At 46.2% G+C, this 20,683-nt stretch overlaps 1 protein-coding gene across 1 annotated transcript in view; it reads right to left on the bottom strand.

Moving 5' to 3' along the window:
* The window catches only part of ALDH1A3 (aldehyde dehydrogenase 1 family member A3), a 292,251-nt gene that overhangs the window by 100,702 nt on the left and 170,866 nt on the right, over positions 1–20,683 (bottom strand). Inside the window, exon 5 of the mRNA XM_078684080.1 lies at positions 10,906–10,967. Within this exon, the coding sequence (XP_078540206.1) occupies positions 10,906–10,967 (62 nt within the window). The remainder of the gene's footprint in view (positions 1–10,905; positions 10,968–20,683) is intronic.

A 20,683-nucleotide genomic window follows, 5' to 3' on the forward strand; every position in this document is an offset into this window, starting at 1 on the left:
CAATGTAAAGGCTACAGGAGCATGCAAAACATCAGGAGCTACGGAAGACATACTGTAGTAGAGCGTAGAAGGAGCGAGTACTGGCTCTTGTGAACTGTCACTCTCGTGTGAGCAGGTGCTTCCACAGAAGCAGGGGCGTGCTCTTCCACAGCGCTTGAAGGCAGCTACATTTTCCAAAACATGTCTGACCGGGACTGGCAGATCCTTCTAATCACAGTCTTTGGGGGTGAGAGTTTGGGGGCCTTTGGGGGAGGGGGCTCTCCTCGCGCCGCAAGGCCTTGGCAGAACATTCGGGGAGCATGGTCCGCGGATGGCCCCAGGGCAGGCGGGCGTAAAGCGCTCACCCTGTCATGCAGAGCATATTTATTATATGTATAGTAGGTATAGTACTGCCATTTATTGCAGTGCTATACCTCTACTTGTACTTTGTACGCTTTTTTTAACCTGCACACATATCACTTTTACCTCCTGTAATGTAACGTTTGCTACCTCTTGTATTTTGTTTGCTCACAATTGCCACTTTTGCCTCATGTAACTTAACGTTTGCGTTTGTAATTTGCTCACTAGTAATTTTCTGTTCGTGTATCAATACTGTTCCTATTGTGAAGCGCTCTGACACCTTCGGGTAAAGTCCGCGCTATATAAAAAAGCATAAAATATTATTTTTTTTAAAAAGCATATGATTTTTTTGTGCATTCTGGAACACGTTCCGACCTGTAGAGCGGAAAAACAAAATTACAGGGACCAAAAAATACTTACTTTTACACACTGTAATGAGAAAGTAGGGTAAAGAGACAACGTGCAAAAATAAATGCACATCATGACTCGACGTGGGAGCTGCTCGGGTCAGACTTGAAACACCTCATCTGTGATATGAAAATAATGATATCAATATGGTAGCATGCCAGCCGCGGCCTCAGACCTCCGGCGCCGCCCAGGGAATTGCAGTGTAACCCGGGGCGAAGGTCGCCCTCTGTAATAAAATAATGCTGATAATAATCAAAAGAGATGCCACGGTCAGCTGGTGCTGTAAAGGCCCCCGGTGTCCCTGGCGGGCAGGAGCCGCGACTCGTGGCTTCGCAGAGGGGGCGTGGAGTTACTAGGGACCCCCACTGTTGCTCCGTGCGTGTGCCGCCGAGTGCCTCGCAGCTCCCGGCCGGAGCAGGTGCCGCCGTCCTTGAGTCTCTCTCACCGGGACCTCCTGTTTCTAGTGCTGTCCCCTCCGGCTTCTGGGGCGCGGGGGAGCCATATCCCCAGAACATCCGCGATCGGCGATCTGCACACTTCCAGCTTCAAGGAGCTATATCACCACAACCTCCAAAAGATTTTCAACCCCAGGGACTCTGCCCAACAGCCCCTTCCTGTCCATATTTCTGGTGTATGCCTCCAGCCTCCGATGAATCTCTTCAGCATTAGAAACCACACAATACAACTTCTTTAGGCATTCGCACCCGTCTGATAGGAGCGATACTCACCAGCTTCTAAGAGGTGTTCTGGGCGCTATACTCTCCAGCATTTGGGCGCTACATATGAGCACGGCGCTATGGACCTGGAGCCTTGGAGCGCAGGGGCTTCCCCGGAGATCCTTCTTTGTGGTCGTTTCACGCCGGTGCCGGGGCCCCCAGTCGAGTACGCCCTCACCCTGACCACCAGTGCGTTGTACGTCCAGCGCCTTCAGGGCACGCCAGGGGTCCTCGAGGAGCTAAGGCACTCAGACTGCACTCAGACTGCCTGGGAAGCTGGGCCTTTCGCCCCCCTCCAGCCGACCCTCTTGGCTACTACTTCACTGTCACCACCTACCCGCCCGTCGGGCGTCGGGGGAGGAGGCTGGAGCTATGCCGGACATTCCGTGCCGGGGGCTCTCCGGACCCAGAAGAGAACCGCCAGAGCGCCGAGGCGTGGGCTCGGAGGATCACGCAGCTTTCAATGCCCGACGTCCTCACGCATGGAGGTAAGTGAAATAACTTCAGGGCGCATGCGCTATCTCTACTATAGTGCCGAGAAACCTTGATGTACCCGACCTCATCGTCAAAACACAAAAGCTTAAAAAGCTTTGGAGGCTGAAATGATTCAAGCGCTGGTAGGCGTCAGACTGGGTCAGAAAATAAACTCAGCAAAAAGCGGATCCCGTTTGTGGTTTAGATGAAAAACAGCGAGAGATAGCCAGAGATCTATAGCAGCGGAGGAAAGCAGCGAAACCGAAACTTACCAGCTGCGCGCCCCTTGTAGTACAGATGCGGCGTCGGAGGAGGGGGCGGGGAGGGGTGCTGTGACGTCAGCCTCGTTCTCGGAGTCCATTGGCCCCGGCCGCCGGCCTCGGATCTTCCACGCGCTGGAAGGCGGACATGATTCACAGTGACACGGGGCTCTCCCTCGGGCGGAGCCCCGCGGAGAACACCGGACTGGCGGTAAGTGGGACGGGGCGGTGCGCTTGTGTGTGCGAGCGTGTGTGTGGCGGGGGAGCGTGTGTGTTTGTGCGCGTGAAGGGGTCTCTGTATGTCTGCGTGCGTGTATGTGCGCTCCTGTGTGTGCGCATGCGTGCAGGGGGAAGTGTGCCTGTGTATGTATGCGCTTCCCAGGAGACAGACATGGCGAGCGCGTTCGCGCGCGCGTGGCCTGCGCCGATCCTTTTGAGAGAAGCGCGCGGCCGGCGCTGTCTCCTGGGAAGCACGCTCGGTGACATAAGATCTCGGCGGAGACGCGCTTCCGCGCGTCTTTAGCCGAGACCTAAAAAGGGAGACTTGACCACTTGCCAGAAAGCAGCCAAATATTTATAGGTGCAACTTTCGTGCAGTTGGTCCCATAGTTGGTTTTTTAATTCTTTTTTCCTTGTTTTCAGTGCAGAGTTATATAGCTTCCTTAAATTTGTTACCTCTTGTGGGATCCTAACCGACTTCCTCAAAGCAGTTTTTAAATTGGAATAGGCAACCGTACAGTCGTGGTTAAACCAACCCTTTTTCTGTTTGGATTTATGTTTTAATTCAACCCACAAAAGCCTCATTAATCACTTTGATAATTATCTCAAAATTGGCAATGATTTCTAAGTCTGTTGCGTCTAAAGCAAGACATTTTATGAGGGAAGAGGAGGCCCTTGCTACCACTAACTTTGTTATTTCTATAGGTTCTACTTTCTCCCATTTCAACGCATATCCATTTAATCTATTTAAAGCCATGTTATTTTGTGCTAAGATGGAGCTAAAACCGCTCGATGGCTTGTGGGATAATGACATAGAAATACTAATAGGACAGTGATCACTTAGTGCAATTGTGTGTGCGGTAAACACTGCATCTGTTGTCCTTTCTCCATTTGAGACTAAAATGTAGTCTATTACTGTTTGATGTCCCCTCCCATGAAATGTAGGGGCAAGTGACAAGTCTACCTTGTTCAGGTTGTTTGCTAGAACTAAGTCTAGCTCAAACAGCGTTTCGTTGAGAAGGTTACCTAGGGTGGAATGCCTGAACTGTGTAATGGGATTTCCAAATTCATCTAGGATACCACAGATGTCGTTTCTGCCAAAAAGGCATGGTCCCAGATTGAAATCCCCCACCAGATAATTATCTCCTCCTTGATTACCTTCCTTGTTTGAGTTAGTAATATGGAGCGAATCGAGGAACCCACGCTCAATGCCTCATTGTCACGCAGATTATTATAAAAATTAACTATAATGAAGCTATCCCTGCTTTTGAGACGTAACCTAAGGATCTGAAAATTAGGATCTAGTGTTATGGGGACTACTTCCATTGTGTTAAGGAGGTTTGCAACATAGATTGTTAAACCTCCTTTTGCTCTGCCTGAGATGGATGGTTGGGCAGGTGAAAAATAAGTTTTGAAACCCTCCATATGTATCGCATCACATGACCAGGTCTCCTCTAGTGCTATAATGTCGAATTTAGGAAGAAAAACCGTCCATTCGTCATTAGTCACTTTGGAGCGTTGCCCTGCCACATTCCAGAATAAAACTGTAACACACGTTTTTTTCTCAACCCCTTTATGACCCTAATTATCTAGTGGCAGTCCAATACCGGGTTTAGAATTTAAGTCCTGTTCAGAGATAAAAGCTAAGCAAAGTTGATTCTGACCTGCGGACTTAGCCACGGGATCAATCACTATGTCCTGCGAGCTAGTTTGTTTTGAGTGTGGGACATGTGGGTTACCATTGGGTCGTGATTCTATGGTCATGGAAGAGACCTTTTGTGAACTGTCAACAGCAACATTCGCTGTGCCCCCAGAATGGAGTCAATCGACTCCCTCCATGCCCGATAAGGCCGCATATCGGTTATAAACGGGAATAGAACAATCAACCTGCTGTTGAAAAGGGAACCTAGAGCAGCCTTCCTGATTTTGAAATGGAGGCCTAAAGCAGTCGTTTTGGTTTCGAAATGGAGGCCCAGTGTGGTTGCTCTGAAATTGAAACAGGGGCCTAACGTTGGTTACTGGAGCCACTAGTCCTCTAGGATAAAAATAAGTCAAATCCTGTGTAGTCATTACGTTACTACCATTTTGGGGAAACCAGTTTACAATATGTCTAACTGCCATGTCATCTCTGAAATTTATTATTACAATGTCACCTTTTATATCCTTTGTTCTTTGTCCCAACCATGGAAGACGCCTGACATGTAGAATTTCGCCATTGATATATGGTGGTAATGGGCGATTCTGTCTGAGCCAAAATATAATTTTGTTTTTCAGTTGGTATTGAGCTTCTCTACTACCCTCCTCTAAAGGTGGCACTCCAGTAAGAACCACCACGTACAGAACTGCTTCCGGAGGGAGTTCTACTATATGCCTCTTAGATGCAGTTACCCTCGCAGGATTTTCGTGACCATTCAGTTTTGGAAGATTTGGTTTTGGGGCATTTCTTGAAGGATTACATTTTCCACCTACTTGAGCCTCCTTGTCTTTGTTTTTGGTATTTGACCCTGTTGTTTTGGGAGGGATTAATTCTGGCGGTTTTGTTTTAGCTAAGTTAAAGTCTTGTTTTTCTGAGGACCATTCCCCCTCTTTCTCCTTTTTTCCGGGGGGGGGGGGGGCCCTGGGCTTGAGGGGTTTTGGGAGTTTTCTTAGTTTTTTTGGACAGACTTTGCTTGTGGCATCGGAGTATCCGGCAGGACTTGTTTCTCCGGAATCAAATTACAAAAAGAGGCTGAGACATTTATAATCGAGTCATTAGTTTCAGCTAGATGAGGGGATCTATCCTGCAAAAGTAGTGGGATACTGTCACTGAAAGATACCTCACAGTCCTCCCTTTCACAATTTGTGCTCGGAACGGGTGAGATAGCTAGCTGTAACGGGCCCAGAGACGAACGTTTGTTCTTAATAAGTTCCACTGAACGTCGTCTCTCGGCCCGTCGCTCTGCAAGTGCAATTTCCCTGTCAGTTTCTGTGGTAACCCTGATGAGATAATTGTCGAGTGAACCTCGATTGACTCCTCCCGCCAATAGAAACTTGTCTTTGGGAAGAGACGACGTCATACTAATCACTAGTCACAATGGGGACTATGGGGACCTAGTTCAAGCACACTAAAAAACTAGATGTGGTCTCAAACAGCTCACCAAGTGCACATTTATAACAAAAGACAAAATAAAATACTTTAAGTGAGTCTGCTTGCTCGAAAGTTGAGGTAGGAATCCTTGTCGTATATAGAACGTCGCTGGAAAAGGGGGAGCCCAGCCCGGCCACCTCTGGCCTCCGAGGGCCTAAGAGGGCCCGCCCTTTGCCCGGGCTTCGCCCGGCGTCCCGCTCGCTCGAGGCGGGGCTTACGCTGATTTTATGCGCCTCCTGGCGCGGTTTGAGGAAGCGCGGGGCGCATGGGCTGGTGGGTATTGTGGTCCGCAGCCTGCTCTCCGCTCGGCGGCCGTGCCACAATGGTGGTAGAAAGCAGCGAGGCAGCGGGAGGCAGGGAGCTTGACCCCGGCGGCCACCCGGCGAAGACACAGAGTTCACAGGCGGCAGGTCAGTCCAAGAAAAGGGGTCAGCAAACAACAAACATTTCCCCACTCAGCAGGGGCTTACACTGATTTTATGCGCCTCCTGGCGCGGTTTGAGGAAGCGCGGGGCGCATGGGCTGGTGGGTATTGTGGTCCGCAGCCTGCTCTCCGCTCGGCGGCTGAGCCACAATGGTGGTAGAAAGCAGCGAGGCAGCGGGAGGCAGGGAGCTTGACCCCAGCGGCCACCCGGCAAAGACACAGAGTTCACAGGCGGCAGGTCAGTCCAAGAAAAAGGGTCAGCAAACAACAAACAGTTCCCCACTCAGCAGGGGCTTACGCTGATTTTATGCGCCTCCTGGAGCGGTTTGAGGAAGCGCGGGGCGCATGGGCTGGTGGGTATTGTGGTCCGCAGCCTGCTCTCCGCTCGGCGGCCGCGCCACAATGGTGGTAGAAAGCAGCGAGGCAGCGGGAGGCAGGGAGCTTGACCCCGGCGGCCACCCGGCAAAGACATAGAGTTCACAGGCGGCAGGTCAGTCCAAGAAAAAGGGTCAGCAACAACAAACCAAGCAGAAGATACCTCAGCCACAGTATCATCTACTGATGCAAGTTCAGCTGCGGAAAGTGATCCGGAGAATGAGTTGGCAGTAACGTCAGCAGTGGGTGTACAAAGCTGTCCCTGGCACAGGAAGTAAGCTGTTTGTGCCAGGACCGCAGAGACACTTTGAGACCACGTGTTCAAACAGGCGGACGAGCAGGCAACAAAGGGCAAATCACAAGCGCAGTGAAAGCCGCAAATGCCGCGAAAGAAAAATCAGACAACGAGAAAAGGCCGCAAAAGGGCCGCTGGAACAAGCAATCCCGCAATCAAATACAGGGACCACCCCAGCTCAATAATAAACCTCACTACTGTACAGCTCACGAAGAAGGATGAAACAATCCTAGACTTAGGTTTGTCTTATTGCCCACCATGCAATTTCAATTAGGTGGACACCAGAATGGAAGCATACAGATTTGTGAGAAAGCTCAAATTAAGAAATTTTTCTTGTACCAACGCAAAAGGAAAAAATGTATAGAGACACCCAGCAGTCCAACGTTATTGGAAGCAGGGGATCACACTGGTTTTGAAGAAATTTGGGCCTTGCAGGGAGAATCGGGGCTATCAACATCAGTTCCATTAGTAACTTCAAATGTGGATCAAGGAATTTGCAGTACCCCTTTCAAACCCAAATCTGTTTTTCAGCCTATCATGACCCACAATAACTTGGATGTTTATCAGGAACCTATCACCAAGGATCTGAAAAAATTGTATACAGCCACAAACAAGAAGCATGCCGCCATTAATAAAATGAATCAAAGTTATAACAACTTGATAAAAAATTAGATTCAAACAAAAATATAAGGCGGAAATATTGTATTGTGGCCGCGCCAAATGTACATAAGTGAGGCGGAGAAACAACTACAGGACCCCTTGTGTTACAAAAAGAGCAATTTGGCAGCAATAAAAACAGCTTGGCAAGATCAAAATTCCAAATTAGTAGCATGGAGAAGTAGAAATCTCATCTCCAAAGAGGAATTTGGTTTTCTCAAGAAAGAGCCCTCAGTGATACCATCATTCTACCTGATACCGAAAGTTCATAAAAGTGTGGACATGCCACCTGGACGTCCCATCATCTCCGCCATCAACAGCTCAACTGAGAATATTTCTGAGTATATTGATTACTTTTTGCAGGAGTCAAAGGCTTATGGTCATATGTGCAGGACTCCTCAGATTGTATCCGAAAACTAAATGATGTTGTCTGGAATTCAGAATGTTTGCTCATGACACTTGATGTGTCTTCTTTGTACACTTCTATAAAACACTGTGATGGGATAAAGGCAGTCAAGCACTATCTGAACAAATGTGCCATAAATATTTCATCACACAACAACATGCTTTTGTCCATGATCCAGGTCTGTTTAGAGCAAAATTATTTTTAGTTTAATAATCAAGTGTATCAGCAGATTAGGGGAGTGGCTATGGGGGCCTGCTTTTCCCCCAGCCTAGCATGCTTGCATATGGGATGGTGGGAGGAGCAGGTCCTCATGGGACAACATCTAGTCACTATGCAAAACCATGTTCCCCTCTAACTTAGATACATTGATGATCTATTTTTGATCTGGCAGGGCACCAGGGAAGAGGCACAACTATTTGTAGAGCAGCTAAACAACAATGATCTGAATTTACAATTCACCTCTGCAATAGACAATACATCTGTCTGCTTTCTGGATATAGAGGTGTATACAGCTGATGGAGGACTAGCTACTAGATTGCATAGAAAGTCGACAGCAGGCAATACTGTCTTGCATGCGGCAAGCCAGCACCCCCACCACCTGATACGCAGCATTCCTTTCGGGGAAATGTTGCGTATCAGGAGGATCTGTAGTACAGATCAGGAGTGCTTTAGGGCCCAAGAAGACGATAAGAAGCGGTTCCTAGCCAGAGGGTACTCGGAGGAGGTCCTCAATAGGGCAATGGACCGTTCCAGAGCTATCACCAGAACTCAGGCTCTAACACCTAGAGAATCTAGAGAGGGGTTGATTGAAGATGTCATCAGTGATGTCATCAGTGATGTCATTTGAGATGTCATCAGTGATGTCATCAGTGATGTCATCAGTGATGTCACTGACCATGTCATGAATGATGTAATATGTGACATCATCAGCAGTGGATTGCGGGTGCGCGAAATATAGTTAGTACAACTAACTATATAGGAGCAATTTCAATGGTTTTTTAAATGCTAATTCCTAACTATATAAGGCCTGAAACCTATGGTTTTTTAAGTGAATTTGCAAGGTTTTTAAAATGCTAATTCCTAACTATATAAGGCCTGAAACCTATGGTTTTTTAAGTGAATTTGCAAGGTTTTTTAAATGCTAATTCCTAACTATATAAGGCCTGAAACCTATGTTTTTTTCAGTGAATTTGCAAGGTTTTTTAAATGCTAATTCCTAACTATATCAGGCATGAAACCTATATATTTTTTTCAATAAATTTCAAAGGTTTTGTAAATGCTAATTCTATTAGCGGATAACGTTTATATATGTTATTATCCTTCTGGGACCACCTGAGCAGCCATCTTGTTTCTCAGGAGAAGTGAGGCACAAGAGAGCACAAAACAAGAGTGGAAAACGCGAAAAGGGGTCAGGGTAGAGACCCTCTGACCCCCTAGCCCTTCTCAGGGGGTCCCAGAAGGACCACCAAGTGCAATTTTATTTTTTTTTTGAATCGCGGGGTACGCGCACGGTACGCGAACGGTGGGCGTACCCCGCGATTTTTTTGATTTTTTTTTCTGCCCTTGGGGGTCCTTTTGGGACCCCCTGAGAAGGGCTAGAGGGTTGGGGGGTCTCTACCCTGCCCCCTTTTCGTGTTTTCCACTCTTGTTTTGGGCTCTCTTGTGCCTCAGTTCTCCTGAAAAACAAGATGGTGGCCAACACTTCCTGGTTTGGACAGTTTAGAATGTTGACAGTCGACTGCCAGCCAATCAGAAAATCGCTCGTGCATGTAAGGGTACGCGCACGTACGGTACGTGTACCGTACGCGTACGGTGCGCGTACGGTGAGCGCATACAGATATATAGTTTGCTCAAATTCAATTTTCTCAACAACTACTGGAGGGATTTTCACCAAATATAGAAAAGGCACCACTGCATACCTGTCCCTACCATTTTGCCAAGTTTGGTGTAATTCCGTTCAGCCGTTCAGGCTGTAGCCGTGTCTAAAGATCCCATAGAAAATGCCATTTGAAAAATTTCAAATTCAATTTTCTCAAGAACTACTGGAGGGATTCTCACCAAACATAGCAAAGGCACATCTGCATACCAGGCCCTACCATTTTGCCAAGCTTGGTGTAATTCTATTCAGCCGTTCGGGCTGTAGCCGTGTCTAAAGGTCCCTATGGAAATTAACAAGGGGAAAACACGTTTTGGGACCCCACTTTCGGCCCCCGCTTGACAAATCCCCCCGAAACTTTCAGGGAAGGAGCGGAGCGGAGCTGGCCAAAATTCTGGATAATTACACGCAGATTCCTCAATCGGCGCCAAAGTTATTCCCAATAGAATGTTGAGCGCATATAGATATATAATTTGCTCAAATTCAATTTTCTCAACAACTACTGGAGGGATTTTCACCAAATATAGAAAAGGCACTACTGCCTACCTGTCCCTACCATTTTGCCAAGTTTGGTGTAATTCCGTTCAGCCGTTCGGGCTGTAGCCGTGTCTAAAGGTCCCACAGAAAATGCCATTTTAAAAATTTCAAATTCAATTTTCTCAAAAACTACTGGAGGGATTTACACCAAACATACAAAAGGCACTGCTGCATACCAGTCCCTACCATTTTGCCAAATCTGGTGTAATTCCGTTCAGCCGTTCGAGCTGTAGCCGTGTCAGAATGTCCTTATGGAAATTAACATGGGGAAAACACGTTTTGGGACCCCCCTTTTTTCTCAGCCCCCGCTTGACGAATCCCCCTGAAACTTTCAGGGAAGGAGCGGAGTGGAGCGAGGCAAATTTAGGGAAAATTACAAACAGATCCCTCAATCGGCGCCAAAGTTATTCCCAATAGAATGTTCGAAATTTCCTATGGTAACTAGGTCCTAACTATATATACCTACTGGCGACCGCCAGTAGGTAATGTATATATATATATATAAATTCACAAACCCAAGTGTACATGAAATTACAGAAACGATACATCCTCATTCAGTACCGTCCTGCACCTCATATAATAGAGTGACTTCAATGAGTGAGTGCACCCAGAAGACCCTCGGCTGCCTGAGCACAGGTTACGATCATCACTTCAGGGCCCAGTCAGTCCTAACCATTAACAAGGAGGAGCCTCTCATAGGATATATGTCTTCACTTCCTCATACTGCCTGGTGACAGCAAATATCAGAGAACACCAAGAGCACGTCAAGTGAGCAGTAGAGCTTCTACTTACTGGAGTGATGGCCCCGCAGACACCAATTGGCTCATGCATGGTAAAGCAGACAAAACTGTTATCTACAAGAGAAAAAAAAACATGGACGACCAGTTGAGATAGTATTTCCTTTAATCATATGCAAAACAAGAACATGGTTGCATAAAACAGTGGTTCCAGTTACAGCCAACAGTTTGAATACACACAACCTATCCTAAGAATTATACTTCAATATTGAGGTCATGCTACCAAGAAGGGTTTGAAGATCCTGATCTGAAGCACGTTTACAGCACACAAAGAAAAGAACAGTACAAGAGCACACGTTCACAATAGAAGGGTGACTGTAAGCTGTGATCGTGTGATAGGAATATGGAATGGACTAAGGACATTACCATCACTGCACTGTGCAAAGGCACACTAAACATCTGCAACCACATGTGCAGAGAATGGTTAGGGCTGAGTCATAAGCCTTAAGGAGTCTACTCTCTAGTCAACAGAGACTTACTGCTTACACAGAAACAGGCACATGCATCGTATTTTGCGATCGCAAACGGTGCGAATCGCAAAAATCGGCCGTTTGCGATTGCAAAATCTGTTTTTGGAATGCATGAAGGGTAAAGGCCCTCGCAATTTGAGAATTCGCAAATATTTGCGAATTCTAAAATTGCGATTGCATTTAAGGAATCGCATTTTGCGATTCCTTAAATGCAATTGCATGAAACTTAAAAAAAAATTGCGATTTCGCATTTAGGGGGAGCAAATTACCATGAGGTTGAACCTCATGGTAATTTGCGAAAACTTTGAAAAATGCACTTTTGTTTCATCTTGTGCACACACATGCCCTTAGGAATGAATGGGGAGGTATTCCTTAATTATTCCTTAATTGCGAGTCGCAATTTGCGAGTCGCAATTAAGGAATATTAAGAAATCGCCATTTTTTCAGTAATTTCTTGATGCATTGCATTTTGCGATTCCTTAATTGCGATTTCTTATTTATCGCAATTAAGGAATCGCAAAAAGCAATATTGATGCATGTGCCTGAAAATGCTTTGTCACTATTCTACATGTTTCCTAAACTTGGAAGGGGAAGGTGCACATGTTCATTCTGTTAGTGATGGACAGGGGACCATATGTATGAAACCAACCATTGAAGGCTTGATTTCTCTTTGTGAGTCACAGAAAGAGATGTGCGTTTTAGTTCTGCATACTCTGCAGTCTCTGCAACAGATAGGAAACTCAGGGTAGACAATGTTGGCAGAGCGAATTTGTGAAATAACTATAGACAAAAACACTGCTCTAGATGTAGGCATGTCAAAAGGGGGGTATACTAAGTAATTTAACATAGAACTAGCTTGTCATGGGAACAGTGAGTGTACACACATAGGTAGATTGTATTGCTAACTGTGCTGTGGGCTAGGAGGTATGCCCCTATGATAGCAAAAGGCTGCATTTCTTCGTTCAATGCTTTAGGTAGAACTATATATCAGAGGCTTTGATTGTGAGCCCAATTTAGAGTTTGGCAGACAAAGTACTTTGTCACAAATGTGCCAGATTAATCTGCCTGTCCGATTAGGGGCCCTCAGAGGGACGACATTACACTGCTCACTGCTGCCCTATTTAGGGTGAATAGGGTGATGTTTTTTTCCTGCCCTTCAGGACCAGGAAAACCCTGGTGGTGCGGGACAGAAAAATAGAATAATGGCTCACACATACTGGTGGGATGGTGGTTCCTTTAAATGTACAGGCTAGTGGATATCTCTAAATTTGATGAACAGTAATCAGTGACGATGGAGGGGGTAATGGACTGTCTCCATCTGCCAAACCATAAACCAGGCCCTTTACTCATATGTTGTACAATTCCCTTCAATTAGCATTGGAGATCAAGCAGTTGGTTTAGTTACATCTTTATATCCTCACTTTCAAAACTTTCTGAAGTTTAAAAAACATATGGATGCAAATTTCATGCACAAACTATTTTAGCATGCAAATTCTCATAGTAAAAAAGCTTTTTAAGGAAAGCTCTTTTACAGACAGTTTTATGGGAAACATCACATGAATGTGAGGTTGTATAAAGTTCAAAATCTTAATATCTGTGTGAAGATGTGAATTTCACACAACTACTACGGCAGAATTAAAATTCAACACAGCCCTGTCTTGAGTCCTCTGATGAAGGATATATTTTGAACAGTCTCTGGATTAAGCTAGCATAGTGGTACAGTTTGTGCTACAAGTGTGGATGAAGTTGGCCAAGCTGATCCAGCTTGGGACTACCAAATGTAAGAGTAGGCTTGGAGAGCAAGCCATCCCTCATGCAATGGCTGCACTTGTACTTCTGGAAACGTGCCTCTGCCATATCCCTTCTAGGATTCAACAGGAAGCTGGATGGAGACTGTGGGACAAATGGAAACTCTGAGGATTGGCCACTATGGCTTAAAAGTAGGGGTGGGTGTTTCTCGTAAAATTTGCTGGAGAATATTTTCGTGAAATTACAGCATATTTACACTAGATTATGTGGAATTACGAGAGTAGTGAAACCCTGCATTTAGAGATATTTTCTAAGCTTAAACAGCACCCTTAGCACCCTCATGTCCAAAATGCAAGTGTACAATACGGTGGTGCACTTGCAGCAGCCCACCATGAAATGATGCTGTTCACCACACCAAGCCTCCCCGATCCCTATTTTGCCAGACTCACTATGCAGGACCTTGATGGGGGAGGTGCTGGCTGACAGTTGTAAGTAAGTGACAGTGATAGGCTTGTCACCGTTTTTGAAAAATGCCAATCATTTGTTCACCTTTGCTACGCTGGAAGGGCCAAGAATTGGTAGATGAAAAACGATTTGTACAAAATTCTTAGTATTCTTTTTTAACAGGGTAGTTATACTGCTATTTGCTTTCTTAATTATTTAGAATTCATTAAAATATGTATAGTGATTTCCTCACCTATTTACTGCTTTAGATTTATGTTTCACAAATGAAAGAATACGGGTTTTCAATGCTTTTTTCAATTTTTGTACAGCATGACACAATTTATTTTTTTATGTTATCATATTTGGATTTGTAGAGCGCTACTTGTCACCCAAAGGGTATCCAGTTTGCTGCAGCAGGTGTATAACTCGTGCTGGGGGTGAGTTAAAGAGCCAGATTTTCGGCCTCTTGCGGAATTCAAGAAGCGAGAAGGAGGCCCTGAGGAATAGCTTAGGTTCATCGGCAAAGGAAATGATGGAGATATTGTGAGATCTGATTACATCGGCGAGTAGTGTCACGTAAATGTTGAAAAGGGGAAAGCCGAGAGGTAATCCTTGAGGGTCTACGCGGATCAAGTACTTGGGCTCTGATGCATAGGGTGGAATTCTGATTCTCTGTGTAGCCCCTTTGAGGAAGTAGCATATTCATTAGATGCCTTTTTTGTGTAGTCTTATGATGAGACTGTAGTGTGACATGGTACCAAATGCATCGGCGAGGTTCAGCACTATGAGGGGAATATATGATAATACAACGCTTACCTGTACCACACATGGCTTTACCACGCGTATTTTACTACGCATGTGTCTTTACCACGCAGCATTTGAGCACGCAAGACTGTACTCCGCCATATTAACGTTACGATAACCAGCGTCAAAACACGTCTTTCAAAATAGAGATAGGACTTCTATTTTGACGTACACGCCACGTCATTGTTGAGGTTCTTTCCTTTCTCTCAATTTGCACTGAATAGCTTTTGTTTTTCTAAAGTTTTCTTTTTTTTTTATTCCGCTTTTTTTTTTAGGGGGGGAGACCCCCCCAACCCCCCCTTTTTATTGTCCCTTTCTCCTAATGATATACACGCAGGACGAAGCGAAGGAACGAAGACTGGAAGCAATGAAGCTTGCGTTGTAAAAACGTTCGTGGAATGCACCCGCGGTGAAAAGACGTTTGCGTGGTAAGTGACCCGTTGTAAACGTAACGCGTGGTAATGCGTTCGTGGTAAATGATGTTTCCCCTATGAGGGTGGCTGTTTCTCCTCAGTGCAGTAAGGTGTGGATTTCATCTGTGCAGGCGATGAGTGCTGTTTCCATGTTATGGTTGTTTCAAAAGCCGGATTGGGCATGGCCCAGAAGATTGTGGAGTTCAGTTTGGTTGGTACGTTGATGGTTGATTGTCTTCCCTATCACTTTTGCTGGGTGCAGTAGTAGGTAGATGGGGCAGACGTTGCTCTTCTCGTTAGGGTCTGCTGTAGTTTTCTTGAGGAAACCCATGACTGCAGCATGTTTCCAGCCCACAGAGAGGGTTGCGGAATCAAGGGAGGAGTTGATGATGTGAGTGAGAACTTGTTGATCAAAGGTCCTCCTAAGTTGTAAATACGATGTGCACAAGGGTCTGTGGGGCCAGATGGGTAAACAAATATATTAGGTGGCAACCCTAGATAGAGAGAAAAGTGGAGTCGCAAAGCCCAAAAACGTGTATGGAGTGACAGAGTGGCCTAGATCCTGTGCTCACTAAGCCTTTCTGGTTGAGATGGAGCTGTATAAAGCTTAGCTGGGCCTTTGCTTCTGGTTGATCTGGCTCTGTTCATTCAAGAATTAACAGGAGGAGGTATGGTCTGAAGGTACAGATGGATGCATGGCATTTGAAGGTTGGATGTTTATTAGCTCACCCAGGATTTGGAGCACACCTAGGGGTCCATTAGGATGGCGGACGGATCGCCACCGCCATGCAGGCGGTGGCGATCCGTCCGCCATCCCTGCCCGTCTGCCACCTTTCTTCCCCCCGCCATATTATGATGGCGGGGGGGACCGTGGCGGAGGGGAAGACCGTCCGTCGCTTTTCCGCCACGGTCAGCTTGCGACCGCTGTGGAAAAGGCCTGATATGGTGGCGGTGTCTATCAAACACCGCCAGCCATATTAGGATGGCCGGTGAGGAATGCCTTTCCGTGGCGGCAATGCCGCCATGGAAAGGCATACGGTCTTTGCTTTGGGGCCCGTTGCGGGCCCCCAGGGTGAAGAGGGTGTGGGGGGTGCACATGTGTGGCACCTATGGACCTTCAAAGTTGTCACCCCGCCTTGTGAGTCCAAGTCTTATCCTCTGGAGCTGGTTGTGTCTCAAGGCTCATCGTTGAGTCCGCCACTATTCAATCTTTATGTGAGACCGCTGGCGGCTGTCGTCAAGCAGTGGGGCATGACTATGGTCTCCTATGCTGACGACATGCAGCTAGCGGTCGTCCTAAGTGGGAACTCCGACCTTGACGCCCCCAGGTTCCGGGACGGACTCCTGGCAGCAGCTAGCTGGATGAGTGCCAACTGCCTCCAGCTGAATGCTAAAAAAACTGAGGTCATGATTGTGGGCAAGAGGACTGATCTCTGGGGTGATACATGGTGGCCCCCTGAACTGGGCGTGACTCCTATTCCAGTCTCAGAGGTTAAAAACCCGGGGGTATGGTTAGATCCTGCCCTCAGTTTTTGTGCCCACACCAAGAAAGTGGCGGCCACCTGCTTTGGCATCCTACGAGGACTGAGACCTATTTTGAGGTTCTTTGATGCCTCCACCAGGCAGCTGGTGATACAGGCATCCATATTATCTCGGCTTGATTATGCCAGTTCGCTCCTGTTAGGGGCCAACCAGGCCGAAATCGCCAGGATGCAACGTGTTCAGAACGCCGCAGCCAGAGCATTGGTAGGCTTACCGAGGTTCTGCTCTGTGGAAAATACCATCCGTTCTCTACACTGGCTGCCTATGGCACAGAGGATCCATTTCAAGACCTTGTGCCTAGCTTTTAAGATTCTTAAGCTGGCCTCTCCTCAGATCCTCGACAACCTTCTGGTGCCTTATGTGCCTACGCACTCTCTACGATCCTCGGGCCAAAATTTGGTCATGGTCCCTCGGTTAAGGTTGTGCAGGGCGGGAGGTCGATCTTTTCGAGTTCTGGCTGCTAAATTGTGGAACTCTCTCCCGTCCCACATTCGTGAACTTGATGAGCTCTTGAAGTTTAGGAGGGCGATAAAAACATACTTGTTCCCTCATCCAGCTTAGTCCTTTGTTCTGTGTGTGGTTGTCTTTGCTCTGCTGTGTTGTGTATGTGTACTCTGTCTGAAGCGCCGGGACGCCCCTTGGCTGGGGCAGCTGTGCGCTATAGAAGTGTTATTAACATAACATAACATAACATATGGTACCCCCCAGCATTTCAATGTACAACATGACAGGCACCGCGCGGTGCCTGCGCGGTGCCTGTCATGTTGTGCATTGAAATGTACAACGTGCACTTTTTGCATTGCGGCGGCCGGTGCTTCAAGCACCGTCCGCCGCAATGTAAAAAATGCGGGATGCACCCGCCACTGTGGCGGATGCACCCTAATTGGGGGCACGGTTCCTCCGCCCTTGTGGCGGACGGTACTGGCCCCCAACAGGATGGCGGATGGACTTTGTCCGTCCGCCATCCTAATGGACCTCTTGGTTCCTATACACACACAAAGAGGACAAAGAGGTGTAGGGCAGAAGTACGGAAATGCTGCTTTTTATGGTTGAAGCCTTGAGAAAGCTGTTATGTTCTGCTTACACATCTTCATTAGTCAGAAGTGAGGTAAGGATGCTTGAGACTCTTTTTGTCAATATTGGTTTTTACATCACTGTTCCAAGTGGCCGCAGTCACAGGCCGGCATGGCACTGCAAGGCATGTAACATACTTGGTGAGTGAAAAAGTGGCTAAACCAACGAGATTAATGCTACTGCTGAAACACCCCTCAAATTCTGCTGATAATTTGTTGGAGAGCAGTAGATCTGTTTTATTATAAGGGACTTAGGTATATGTGTAGATGACTGCTAGAAGGTATGCGAATAAGACACTGTGAATACGGGAAAGGTGTAAAGCAAAATTCAGTGGTGCTGATAAAAAAGATCACAGGCTAAAGGGAAAGAAAGAAGCGCAGAGTCAATGAAGAGAGGACAGAGAGATGATAATAAGAGAAAGCAAAGATAGTAGATGAAGCAAAAGACCAGAGGAGTAAGAAAAAGAGTAGCAGATTGACAAGAAAAAGAGTGGAAGAGTGTAAAAAAGAGCAGTGACGGGACAATAAACGGGCTCCAAAGAAAAATAACTGAAGCACTAGAAGGTGAAATTAGACATTTTAAGGTCAAGAATGAAGGAAAACAAGTGATCAGGGCCACTGGAATTATGCAATTGTGTTGCTGCGACGATTTTTCCCATAATTATACATTTGTCTCATTTGCCATATAAATGTTTCTACCTTAAAAGTTAATAAAAAACTCTGCAACAGATGTTGCCGTGCAGTAGAAGGCAGTCTGCAAACTTTGACTGATCACCTATCTGTAGCTTATGCTATATTTGGGTGTTAAACTCGTACTAAAGAGGTGTAACTAATGCCCAGACAGTGTTAATAAGTTTAAAAATGACAAAATAATGAAGTAATACTATCACAAAATGTGCCACGTAATGCTGCATAATATGCCTTTTTTGATGCATAATTTACTCAACTTTGCCTCATAATTTGCCCTTCTCTTGCCGCATAATTCCAGTGGCCCTGATCATGATACACAATTAAACATTAAAATGACTGCACTTTTTGAGAAAATGGACAGTATGTTTTCTCAACAAAGGTGGCAATCTCAGCACTGAGTACAAAGCAACAAAAAAATCTATACTTCTGTCTTGGACAGTAAGATCAGAGTTTACCCCCTTCTCACACTGCCTTTCTGTCTCAGTACACTCCGCCTCACATCTCTCCCTTATGCTAAATGTCCATTGTTATGTACTACTTTGTGCTGAGCTCAGAGACCATATACATCTTTCATCGTGGGTGGCCTCGGATTAAACTCAGAGCACAGGTCCTTCAGCCTCTGAGTCTTTTAACAATTTTCCCTCCCTGTAGGAAGTAATGCAGCAAGAAAGAACTCCAAAAAAAGGCAGATAAGGTAGAAACAGGTGAAACTAGGTTGCTGTGTATGTAATCAGAGATTTGGATTTTAATATACATGCTTAGTTAATAATGAATTATGTGGCATATTTTACTGTTAGTGAAAGTAAAGGGAACCAGCACTTCCAATCAGAACTCATTTTATATCTGGAAATTTCAGCTTGCCTACCCCTAACTGAGATGGATGCATTATGGGTAAGGATAAAATGCTGTGGTCACTTTGGTCAAGACGAATCTCCAAGTAGGATCTCTGTTGAACGCAGAATCAGGTATGCTTGTTTCTCTTTTTTTCCGGGAGTTTTTGCTAATCAATTTAGCTTGACATCTTCGTCCTCCTGCCTCTGACAGCCATCTCTTCCATATTAGGTACTTGTTTATCCAAGTGCGCTTCCCACATTTCACCAAAGTGAAAATAATAGCCTATGACATGTTTTACATCTTTACTGAGCCTTGGGCTATTTAGCAAATAACACTTGGCATGCTTATATGTCTAGGCACATAAATGTTACGCAACAGACAGAAGTACATATTACATATTGCAAGGTGTTGTCTGTAATAAGGAACTGCCGACCAGTGTCCTTCTTGAAATGGTGTAACTTCGTACATAAGGCTACTGTATTTGTTGACTGTCAAAATGTCCTGCCACCAGCCTCTGACTGTATCGTTTCCATCTCTAAATCAACCAAATCCCTAAGAGTCAGGCTGTACTTTACTTATTTTGGGTTAATCTGAGCTGTTGGTCTCCACCAGCATTTACTTGTGCCCCCCAACACAAGTATGTAGTTCCGCAGTCAAATCAGAGTGCATACCTGCTGCTGTCTAGTCTCAGCCTAGGCTCAGACCCAGACATCACATAATATGCGCTTCACTAACTACGCAGCCACTGGTCTGTGCTTCATGTGATATTATCACAGTCGCCACCCAAGGGATTCAGACTGCCTCAGAACATGTTTATTCTCCTTTCCTCTGCATGTGACGTAGTGCCCGCGTCAGTGTTCCTGGCCCCTCCTACAGCTAAGGACGCTTCCCTGCCATCTCCTGCCCCAAACCCCTCCCATGCAACAAGTTCTCCTCCCTTTCCCGTGCAAGTTTAACTGCGTCCCTTTACCTTTCAATCACACCACTGACAACGTACTCTGGTGTCGTAAAAGGTCACAGTTTATTCAAACATAACATGGTCGTACATTTCGCAATGTTATTGGTCATTCATAAAACATCCATGTTATCTCTGAATTTCTTTGTCTTTGTAGTTGCCTTTGTACATTCCTCGACGTTGTGCGCTCCCAGACAGTCTTTATTACGGGATGCCCCTTTGTCCGGGCCTCTGTGTCTGCGGTTCTAGGCTTCAACTTGCTACCGAACTGGGTGGGTGTCCGTCAGGACCTGCTCGGGCTGCAAGTGCCGTTCTGCCTGTCCTGGACCCGTTGTTGGCCCCTCGCCTGCTCCTCAGGGCCCTTGCCTTGTGGTATCCCAAGGACCCTTTGTGAGCATTTCATCTACTCTGCCTGCGGCTCTGTCTGAACATTTCTTCGGATCCTGGCAAAATGGGGGGGTTATGTGTTATAAATAAAAAGTGGGGTTCATTGATATTGCAGGCCTGGTGCTGGGGCTAAAGGCAGACATTGGGGAGGCTCCATTGGTGCAGTGGTGGGCAGTGCCAGTGGTGGAAAAGAGCCACTCAAGTGGTGGATGTGGGCCCTGCCAGTGGTCGAAGTGGGCAGCAATGGCCTAAGAACAGTTTTGGCCATCACCGCTTGTTTATTTACAAAAATAAGCATGTTTAGTGTGTTGTTTGTGCTGATAACCAGATTTCCAAGGTGGCATCTCGACTGCGCTATTCAACAGAACTATTGTATCCAAGGATTTCCCGGCTGTACTGGAGACCACTTGAT

Source organism: Lissotriton helveticus, chromosome 3_1 (assembly GCF_964261635.1).
Source record: "Lissotriton helveticus chromosome 3_1, aLisHel1.1, whole genome shotgun sequence".
In the NCBI taxonomy this organism is placed as follows: domain Eukaryota; kingdom Metazoa; phylum Chordata; class Amphibia; order Caudata; family Salamandridae; genus Lissotriton; species Lissotriton helveticus.